This window comes from Lotus japonicus, chromosome 2, assembly GCF_012489685.1.
Source record: "Lotus japonicus ecotype B-129 chromosome 2, LjGifu_v1.2".
Lineage (NCBI taxonomy): Eukaryota > Viridiplantae > Streptophyta > Magnoliopsida > Fabales > Fabaceae > Lotus > Lotus japonicus.
In genome coordinates this window covers 8,001,605-8,011,832 of record NC_080042.1, presented here as the reverse complement: position 1 = coordinate 8,011,832, position 10,228 = coordinate 8,001,605, and the positions used below count along the sequence as shown (strand labels likewise).

At 40.1% G+C, this 10,228-nt stretch overlaps 2 protein-coding genes across 2 annotated transcripts; both read right to left on the bottom strand.

The window, feature by feature from the left end:
• Positions 1 to 649: 649 nt before the first annotated feature.
• On the bottom strand, positions 650 to 3,003 carry LOC130735234 (60S ribosomal protein L9-like). The gene is made up of 6 exons (XM_057587308.1): positions 2,770 to 3,003; positions 2,351 to 2,473; positions 2,157 to 2,225; positions 1,398 to 2,008; positions 850 to 916; positions 650 to 682 (listed from the first exon to the last, which is right to left on the bottom strand). The coding sequence occupies exons 1-4, from the start codon at positions 3,001 to 3,003 to the stop codon at positions 1,934 to 1,936; spliced, it is 501 nt and encodes a 166-aa protein (XP_057443291.1). The 3' UTR covers positions 650 to 682; positions 850 to 916; positions 1,398 to 1,933.
• Positions 3,004 to 8,263: 5,260 nt separating this feature from the next.
• On the bottom strand, positions 8,264 to 8,869 carry LOC130736005 (uncharacterized). Its single transcript, XM_057587868.1, has one exon. The coding sequence runs from the start codon at positions 8,867 to 8,869 to the stop codon at positions 8,264 to 8,266; it is 606 nt and encodes a 201-aa protein (XP_057443851.1).
• Positions 8,870 to 10,228: the final 1,359 nt, after the last annotated feature.

Here is a 10,228-nt window from a genome sequence, read left to right as displayed (position 1 = left end):
TGCTCTTGGAACCCCGCGCCCAGATAACTCCTTCAAATGGTAAGCTCCTTGTCCTATACGGACCTTCCCAGTTAGGTGTCAGCTTTGAATCAGTTGAACTCTTTGCCTTTCTCACTACTACAAAAAGTACTTTTCACATCGGGCGAAAAGTACTTTTCACATCGGGTATACAACCGATGTAAGCAAAGGTGATGTGGTATGTCCACACCTTTTCACATCGGGTACACAGCCGATGTGAAAACTACACATTTCACATCGGTTTATGCCGCAACCGATGTTAAAAGTATGTTTAGTAATTTCTTTTTCAAATCTGCACGTGTATTTCACATCGGTGGAATCAAATACCCAATGTGAAAACTACACATTTCACATCGGTTTATGCCGCAACCGATGTGAAAAGTCTGTTTAGTAATTTCTTTTTTAAATCTGTACGTGTATTTCACATCGGTGGAATCAAATACCCGATGTGAAAACTACACATTTCACATCGGTTTATTCCAAAACCGATGTGAAAAGTCTTTTTTTTTTTAAAAAAAAAAACAAAACCAGTTATGTTTGGAATCAATTAAAAAGTCATACCTAGCACATTTTCCATTCAGAAATAGTTCATATAATTAGGTCATAACTAATTTAACTTTCCAAAGTTCTAGTTACAGAAAGTGAAGTAGCACACACTGTTAACCTAACATAGAAGGAAATGAGAGAAAGTGGATGAATATTATTTTCATTAGCTAACCCTTCATTAGTACATTGCACTAACTATCTCTCAACCAGTATAACTAGCTCATTCATTACATAATGAATCTGATGCACAAAAACTGCAAGTATAGATATTAGATAAACACATACCCTTAATTTAGACTTTCTACTAAATACATGCTCCAATCTTTTTCCCCATAACGATCTTTTTCACCACCTACATATGGAAGAATATAAGAATAAAGATGAGGGAGAAATAGAGAACTAAATCAACAAACTTCAGCTTTCTCATTTATTTACATTGATCCATTGCAAACTTAACTTTTCTACATAGATGCAGGTTAAACAATTGAAAATTAAAAACAGGAGTTAAATCAGGATGGCTAAAAGAGAATAAAAAATTGAAAAGCAAGAAGCAGCTAACACTGAAATTGTTAAATGACAGAAAAATGAAAAGCCAAATACAAAATGATGTAGGTAAACAGTTAAGGAGTGAGGGATGTGAATTTCTAAAATGACAATTGAGGCCTGCAACAATAAAAAAACTCAGATCATGCTTTTATGGACATGGATGAGGCTCTGTGAATTTTATGAGCAAACGATGATTATGAAACTTTGGTAATCAGAATTAGCAGCATGAAGGAGTGCTTGTTTTTGCAAATAAAAAAAAAGAGAAAAGATTTGGGTAAATGTGAGACCTCATAAAATAATCTGGCCAGAGACAGTCACCGATGTGGGAGAGGAATCAATATCAATATAGCTAAACGAGTGGCAGTAGAAATAGCTAAACGAATTCCATCAAGTCCAGCTGCAATAGTACTGATAACATAATTTCTATACAAAGAATGCTAAAATTCATGTATCAACTCTCAATTACCAGTGTCTTTGTGAGCATGATTACGAGAAAAAGCTTGAGCATCTCTCAGGCTTCCTATAATCTCCACATCAATGGGTTCTCCAAAGGTTTCTTTTTAAGCCAACGGGTGAGTATATCACATAAACGCTTGAGTATCTTTCAGGCTTCCTAACAGGCAAGCACAACATACACATTACTCTTCTTAACTTTATCAACAAGTATCAAGTACTATATAGAATCAAATATACAGATACATGTCTCAGAAAAGCATAGGGATGCCTTTACACCAGCCTACCCTTCCAGCAACAAATCCAGAATTTGTTCAGATCATACACATGTTTTCCAGCTAAATGAAACTAGCCATGATTCTTAACAGTTCTAGAAATAACTCTCACACACAACTCTTTTCAAATAACCACCACTTTTATCTCTCTTCAAAAAATCATTCTCTAGCTAGGAAAAAAGCAAGGAATTCAAAATGAGCAGTTAAACAAACAAGCAAATTAGAAATTAAGATCACTGAAAATGAATATTACTATCTATCATATATTACAATCTTTACAGAAATCATCAATGAACTTAAAAGGTGATAAAAAAGTACCTTCTTTATTAATGCGGTCCCCTTCTCACTAACATAAATACCATCAAGAAACTTCCTGATATCCTTGTTCTTAACATGGCATTTATGTAACAAAAACAACAAAATAACCAAAATTAAAATCCAAGCAAGACAAAAATTAGACAACAACAAAGTCAGGCATTAGCATGTATCCATAGAATGAAAAAAAACTGTACCTGATTGATAAGGGCACATGACCTAGAAACAAGCTCAATGTCATTTCCATCGAAAACCAACTCATCCTTCACCTTCTCAGATTGCACAATGGAAACTCCATCAAGCATATCCACTTTCCTCACCTAATCGCACAATGACAAAATCCATAGTTCAATTAATCAACAAGAAAAATCAGACTTGAATTACCCAACTAAACGAACAAACGAATGCAAAATTAAATTACTTGAAAAAAAGCACATTATTGACACAAATGCACAGTTCAAAGTTAATAAAAAATAAAAAATGATCAGCACTTAACCAGTTAAACAAGCAAGCAAATGAGAAACTAAGATGACTGAAAATGAACATTGTTATCTGACCCATATACCAATCTTAACGGAAATCATCAAAGGAGTTGAACATAGGGTTTAGGGTGAACGAAAAGTAGAAAGCTATGGATCTTGATGCCCTTGTTGTGATTAGTGATGCTAGCATTGATGGGAAAATGGGCATAGATGAGCCTCATCTTGTGGGTACCGAACCAGGCCTCGATCTTGAGCTTCTTCTTGCCGTTCTCATCGGTGATGAGCTGGAAATCCCCACGAGGGCCTTCAACCTTGATGCTCACGCCGTCGGGGATGTCCATGGTCTCCGATGAAAAGATCTTCTTCATTCTCTGATGAAAGGATTTCAAACATAAGGCCAAAATGAAATAGCACAGGTACAAATTGAACTATTATGACTCAGCAGTTTTACCCTACACTAAGTTGTCGAATAATGATTATATTACTATGTATTGCAATCACATGGACATTAAAACACTGAATCGTTCCAATCAACTTCAGCAGGTGTAGCAATGGAAGCCATGGCCTGCAAAATCACCGCATACCCATTACACGCAACACACATAAACAACAAAAGGGAATCGATTTTGCGAGGTGAATGGGAAAAGGGTATTGTTGGATTGAATGAAAGGTACCTTTTGAACGCGAGTGGAATCGACCTGGCGATCCTCGACGCCCTCAGTGAGCTTGTCGAAGGCTTTGCTCTGTTGTTGCATGTCCTTGGAATCCAGCATCATCTCCACTCCTTCTTCTGCTCCCTCCATTCTTCTTCTCTTTCGCTCGCTTCCACCACCACTGTGAACAAGATGCCCTAGCTTCTATAGCCCCAGATCCTCGACGCGGTCAGTGAGCTCTTGACAAACCTTTGAAATTGTTGAGCGAGGGAGAGGCGGTCGACGGCGGAGAGGAGGGAGAAGAGGGGTTTGGATTAGGGCAGCAACCCTCTGAATCAGAACTCGTTCGCGTCATCGGTGCCGGTGTGGCCAACGATCGCGGGCCACTCGGGCGGATTAGGCGAGGATTAGAGGAGGATTCATGGGAAGGCGAGGACGACGGCGATGGAGAGCTTCAGAGAATCGGTGGTCTGAAAGTGAGGCCGTGGAAGGAAGGAAGGAGAGCTTCAGAGAATTGGTGTTTAGGTCGTGAAAGCAAATTAGGGATTCAGTGTTTGTTTGTGAATTTGTGATATCTTGAAAGACTTTTCCCAACGGTTATACTACCACTGATGTTAAATATATTTCATCAAAATTTCAAAAATGCCACCGTGTTTAGCTTTCACATCGGTTATTATATTCACCGTTGTAAAAAAGTCTTTACTAATTATTTTCCACATCAGACATATTCCCAACTGATGTGAAAACTATCATAAAAGTTCACTATAATTTCAATATTGCCACCGCGTTATCTTTCACATCAGGTATTTCTTCCACCGTTGTGAAAACCCTGATGTGAAAAGTCCTTTTTCTAGTAGTGTTTGCGCAATACCAAATCGCCCACTTTCATGCTTCTGGGCACCACTCGAGTATTGTAACGCCTTTCTGACCTTTGTTTGACCGCAGCCTCCCTTAAACGAACTTCTTCTTTCACTTCATCTGCCAAATTCAAATCCACTAGAACATTTTCTCGATTTTGGTTCTCCTCATACGTTGCCACTCGAAAAGTCATGTCTTGTATTTCCACTGGGATCATTGCATCAACTCCGTAAGCAAGCTTGAAAGGCGTTTCTCCAGTAGTGGATTGGGGTGTTGTGTTGTAAGCCCAAACCACTGTGATCAATTCGTCAGCCCATAATCCTTTTGCTTCGCCCAATCTCTTCTTCACACCATTCAAAATCACCTTGTTTGCTGCTTCAACCTGCCCATTGGATTGTGGGTGTTCCACTGAGGCAAATCGCGTTTCAATTCTCATTTCTGCACAAAAATCTCTGACTTTCCTTCTTGTAAACTGTGTTCCATTGTCAGAAACAATTGTTGCTGGCACTCCAAACCTGCAGATTATCTTCCTCCAATAAAACTTCTTAACCTTCTCAGCTGTAATCTTCGCCATTGATTCTGCTTCAATCCACTTTGTAAAATAATCCACTGCTACCAAAACAAACTTGACTTGAGCCCCAGCTGGAGTGAATGGTCCCAAAATATCAACGCCCCACATTGCAAATGGCCATGAAGAACTCATTGAACTTAGAACTTCTGGAGGTGCCCTATGAAGATCAGCAAAGACTTGGCACTTGTCACACTTTTTGACATATTCCATACAATCGCCCTTTAGAGTTGGCCAATAAAAACCTGCTCTCAGCACTTTCGAAGCCAAAGACCTTCCTCCTATGTGACTTGCACAGACTCCCTCATGTACTTCAAACATAATTCTCTCTGCATCTTCTCTATTGACGCATCTCAACAAAGGAACTCCAACGCCCCTTCTGTAAAGCTGCTCTCCCATCATTGTGTAGTGACTTGCTTCCCGAATCTGATCTTTTGAAAACAAAGCTAGATCTGAACCCTTCGCCTCCAAACACATTTGAATTCGATCCATCCAATCCAGAGCCGCTCCGCCCGTTTCCATCACAGCATCACCTTCACTTACACTTGGACCCTTCAAAGTTTCTTGAATCACTGACTTATTGTTACCTGGCTTTTTTGTACTTGCTAATTTGGATAAGATGTCAGCCCTGGTGTTTTCCTCACTTGGGACATGATTAACTTGAACTCTGTCCATCTGTTTCAACAATTCCTGAACCTTCACCAAATACTTTGCCAACTGAACATCCTTCGCCTGGTATTCTCCCTTGATCTGATTTGCCACAAGCTGAGAATCAGTTTTGATCAAAAGATAACGCACATTCATTTCTTTGGCCAGCTGCATTCCTGCTATGATTGCTTCATACTCTGCTTGGTTGTTACTTGCTTTAAAATCGAACTTGAGAGATTGCTCAATAATCACTCCGCCCGGACCTTCCAAAACTATGCCAGCTCCACTTCCTTTCACATTTGACGAACCATCAACAGACAAAACCCATTCCACTTCTTCTGATACTCTCTCTTCTAGAGACATCTCATTCACAAAATCTATTAAGCCATGTGCCTTTATCTGTCCCTTCTTCTCAAACACTATACCAAATTCTGATAATTCGACATCCCAAGAAACCATACGCCCTGCTAAATCAGGCTTTTGCAGCACTTGGTGTAGAGGAAAGTCAGTTTTGACTTTGATTTGAAAACCTTGAAAATAAGGTCTCAACTTTCGGGCAGTGACAATCAAAGCTAGTGCAGCTTTTTCTATTTTTTGATACCTTGACTCATCCCCTTGTAAAGCATGGCTCACAAAGTATATAATTCGCAATTCATCTTTACATTCTTGCAATAAGACAGAACTCACTGCATTATCTGATATGGAAATGAAAATTGATAGCGGAATACCTGGAATTGGTTTTGACAATATGGGGGGCTTAGCCAGATGCTCCTTTAAATTTTGAAAAGCCTGCTCGCATTCATCTGTCCATTGAAAAGCTTTGTTCTTCCTCAAGCACTGGAAGAATGGAGCCGCCTTACTTCCCGAGCATGGTAAAAATCGTGACAAAGCCGCAATTCTTCCTGTTAGCTTCTGCACTTCTTTCACTGATGTTGGGCTTTGCATGTCCAGAATTGCCTTGCACTTATCGGGATTAACCTCAATTCCTCTTCGAGTAATCATAAAGCCCAAAAATTTTCCACTCTGAATCCCAAAAGAGCATTTCTCCGGATTCAAACGCATGCAATGTTTTCTGATTTCTCCAAAAGCTTCAGCTAAATCCAAACAATGACCGCCCATTTCCTCTGACTTGACCACCATATCATCCACGCAAATTTCCATGTTGCGCCCTACCTGCTTTTCGAAAACCTTGTCCATCAACCTCTGATACGTAGCTCCTACGTTTTTAAGCCCAAACGACATAGTTTGATAGCAATAATTTGCTTGATTTGTCATAAATGCAGTTTTCTCCTCATCTGGCGCATACATGCGAATTTGATGATAGCCCGAGTACGCGTCCATCAAACTCAGCATTCCGAATCCTGAAGCCCTGTCAACCAATTTATCAATGTTTGGAAGCGGATATGAATCTTTTGGGCAATGTTTGTTCAAATCTGTATAATCCGTGCACATTCGCCATTTTCCATTACTTTTTTTGACCATAACAACATTAGCCAGCCAAGTAGGATACTTCACTTCTCTGATAAAACCTGCATCAATTAATTTGTTAGTTTCGGTTTTCACTGCAAGTGCTTTTTCTGCGCCCATCTTACGTTTCAACTGGGCGATTGGCTTCACACCAGGATTCAATGCCAACTTGTGGCAAATGAATTCTGGATCAATCCCCGGAAGATCCCGCGCGCTCCAAGCAAATAAGTCCATGTTCTCAGCTAACAATTGTACCAGTCTGCTTTCTTGGATTGGAGTCAAGTTTACCCCGACTTTCAAATTCCTTTCGCCCACTTTAACTGTTTTTGTTTCCTCCTCTGGAGTCATTTTGAAATCTGAAAAACCCTCTCTCGGGTCCAAACTAACCTCATCCTGATCAACATTCACGCCAAAAACTCTATGTCCCTCCTTCACTGCTCTTTTCCCCATGTGACCATACTGCTTGAAACTGTCGGAATAGCATTTCCTAGCAACCACCTGATCAGCTTTCAAAGTTCCAACTCCACCCTTATCCAATGGATACTTGACTGTTAAATGTCTTGTTGAAATAATCGCCCCAAGTTTGTTGAGCGATGGTCTTCCAATAAGCACATTATATGGTGGCGTACACTGTACCACAAGAAACTTAATGGCAAAGGCTTTCTCATTTTTACCTTCACCAAATACGGTATTCAACTCCACATACCCTCTAACAAATACTTTCTCACCTGAGAAACCAACTAACGCCCCATCATATGGTAATAAATCAGCCTCTGTAAGCCCAAGTTTCTCAAATGCATCGCCATATATCAAATCTGCAGAACTCCCTTGATCCAGCAACACCCTCTCAATGTCATAATCAGCAATTTTTAACATCACCACAATGGGATCATCTTCATGAGGCTGAACTCCCTCAAAATCTTTGACGGTAAATACAATATCTGGCTGGTTGATTCCCCAACTCCCCCAATCATTAGCATACACAGCATTTATAGAATGAACATACCTCTTTCTGGAAGAGTTGGTCATGCCTCCTCCCCAAAATCCTCCAAATATAGAATGAATACGCCCTTTAGTTTCACCTCCAGCTTGCTTCTTTGGCTCTGCCTCTTCAATTTCCTTTCCTGTCTCATCACGCTTCGTTGAAGTTCCAGCTCCATCTGATTCCTTTCGCCCTTCAAGTTGATGCATATAGCCTGCCTTTATCAAGGCCTCGATCTCCTTCTTTAAAGTAAAACAGTCATCAGTATTGTGTCCCGCAATTCGATGATATTCGCACCATTTATTTCTGTCCACGTTGCCTGGTGCGCGTTTCGATTGTTTTGGGAAACGTATCGTGTTAGCCTCTAAGCACATGTGCAATGCTTCGGTTAAATTAACTGCAAGTGGGGTCGGCCTGTCTTGTTGGTTTCTATTCCACGTCATCGATTGCAATTAACCACGATTTCCATAAGGCTGAACACGATTTCGAAGGTTGGAGCGGTTATCAAAACGATTTGAACTATTATAATTTCTCTCTCCTTTAGTAACCGCTTCGCCCGAACGCGGATCATTAACCGTCGCCTTCTTTGAATCCGATTGCTGCTGTTGGCCGGTAACCGCTGCATTCTTGCGGTTTTTCTTGATGCGATCACTTTGCTCCTCCCGAATGAAACCTTGTACCCGACTTCGCAGTTCCGCCATCGTTTCCACGGGCTTACGACTTAAACTGCTGTTCAAGCTTCCTAATTGAAGTCCCAGTTCAAAAGCTGCTATGCAAATTTCTGGCATCTTATCCTCCAAATGAACCGATAATTGATTGAAACACCCCATGAAAGATTGAAGACTTTCATTGGGCCTTTGCTGCACGTTGAATAAAGCTGCATGAGTCACCTTCTGGGCGCGGCTAGTTGAGAATTGCGACAAAAACTTCGCGGATAAATCCATAAATCCAGCAATTGAACGCGGTGGAAGCGTGGTAAACCAAGTCATTGCTGAATTTTTGAGAGTAGAAGGAAACATTTTACACTTCAAAGCATTTGATGCAACCACAATGACCATCTTGGTGTTGAAGTACACCAGATGATCCTTTGGGTCAGAATCTCCATAATATGGTGGTATTTGCAATGTCATCTGTAAACGGTTGAAAATCTACTACCATCTCTGCCATTCTTCGATCGCCCTCGTTCAGACCCTGATCTTGATTGATTTCAGCAAGTTGAGTTTGCAGTTGCTGATTGTGTTGGCGGAGATCAGTTAGATCCGCCATGATCTGTTGTAGAATGTCAGGCGGAACATTTTCATGGTTAACATGACTGTCCCTTCCATTTGCTCCAGATCGATTCACCATTTTCAGTGAGTTTGAAGCCTAGGATTGAATTCCTCGGCCCCACGGTGGGCGCCAATGTTCCGGTCAAGAACTCCGGTTAGGGCTAAGCAATTAGAAAGCAATCACAAGATATGGCAAAGTACTAAATGAGTAAAAAAGTGTTGGACCCCCCACCGCATGGGCGGTGTCCTCTTTATATATTATGAGATTTTGACCCGTTTAGGTCATGGGTCGCCTAGCCCAATAGCACAAATTCGGTAAGCCCACAAGACTATAAAAGTTGTAAGCCCAATAACAGTACACACACTATGCAATCAGCAATCTGTATGCCCTATTTATATGCATATGTATACTTAATTAGCCCTGCTTTAATCTGTGTGTGGCTTCTCACCAGAGCCTCTAATATACACAAGAAAAAACTTGTGCAACATTAAACAAATCTATTTTAATTTATTTTTTTAAAACAAAGACATTTTAACCTATAATGATCTATTCTTGGAGGGATCAATTTATCTTTCCGATGTATAAAAAAAATCAGAGGATCGATTATTTCTATATTTTATTTAATAAAAAAATTGCTTTATTAGTTTTATAAATAATCTTGTGAATTAAATTTGTAATTAAAAATTAGAAGAAGGAAAAACAAACACTTAATCATCATCTTCAATCTTACCTTCACCTTCATATGTCATCTCTTCCAAAATCCCCAAACTCAAAACCCTATCTTTCCTCAGATCTTCTTCCTTCTCCATCACCCCAACCCATCTTCTTTAAGCCAGAAAAGGATGAAGTCATTTTCCCTTTCACATCCAGAAACACAAAAGTCTTCTTCATCATTCTTCAATGGCTCCATCTCCTTCTCTCGTTCTCTCTCGTTCGTAACTTTCTCTTTAGCTGATCTAATTGAGTCAAAAGGATGGGGTGTTAGGGTTGTTGGTGCTGGATCTGGGTATCTTGGGTATCATCTAGATTTATAGGTTTTGTGCAACCTTTGTCGTAGTGCATGGATTGTTGAGCGTAAGGGATCTCTTTGATCCATAAGGTTAGGGTTTTGAGGGTTTGTATTACGAAGTTAACAGGCTCGGAGAAGA

Excerpts from the sequence above, each read along its gene's own strand:
- LOC130735234 (XM_057587308.1), bottom strand. The coding sequence starts at position 3,003 with ATGAAGAAGATCTTTTCATCGGAGACCATGGACATCCCCGACGGCGTG. Across the intron at positions 2,226-2,350 it reads CATGTGCCCTTATCAATCAG|AACAAGGATATCAGGAAGTT; the intron begins GTACAGTTTTTT and ends TGCCATGTTAAG. Across the intron at positions 2,009-2,156 it reads GGACCGCATTAATAAAGAAG|CTAGAGAATGATTTTTTGAA; the intron begins GTACTTTTTTAT and ends CTTTTTTCCTAG.
- LOC130736005 (XM_057587868.1), bottom strand. The coding sequence starts at position 8,869 with ATGGTCATTGTGGTTGCATCAAATGCTTTGAAGTGTAAAATGTTTCCT.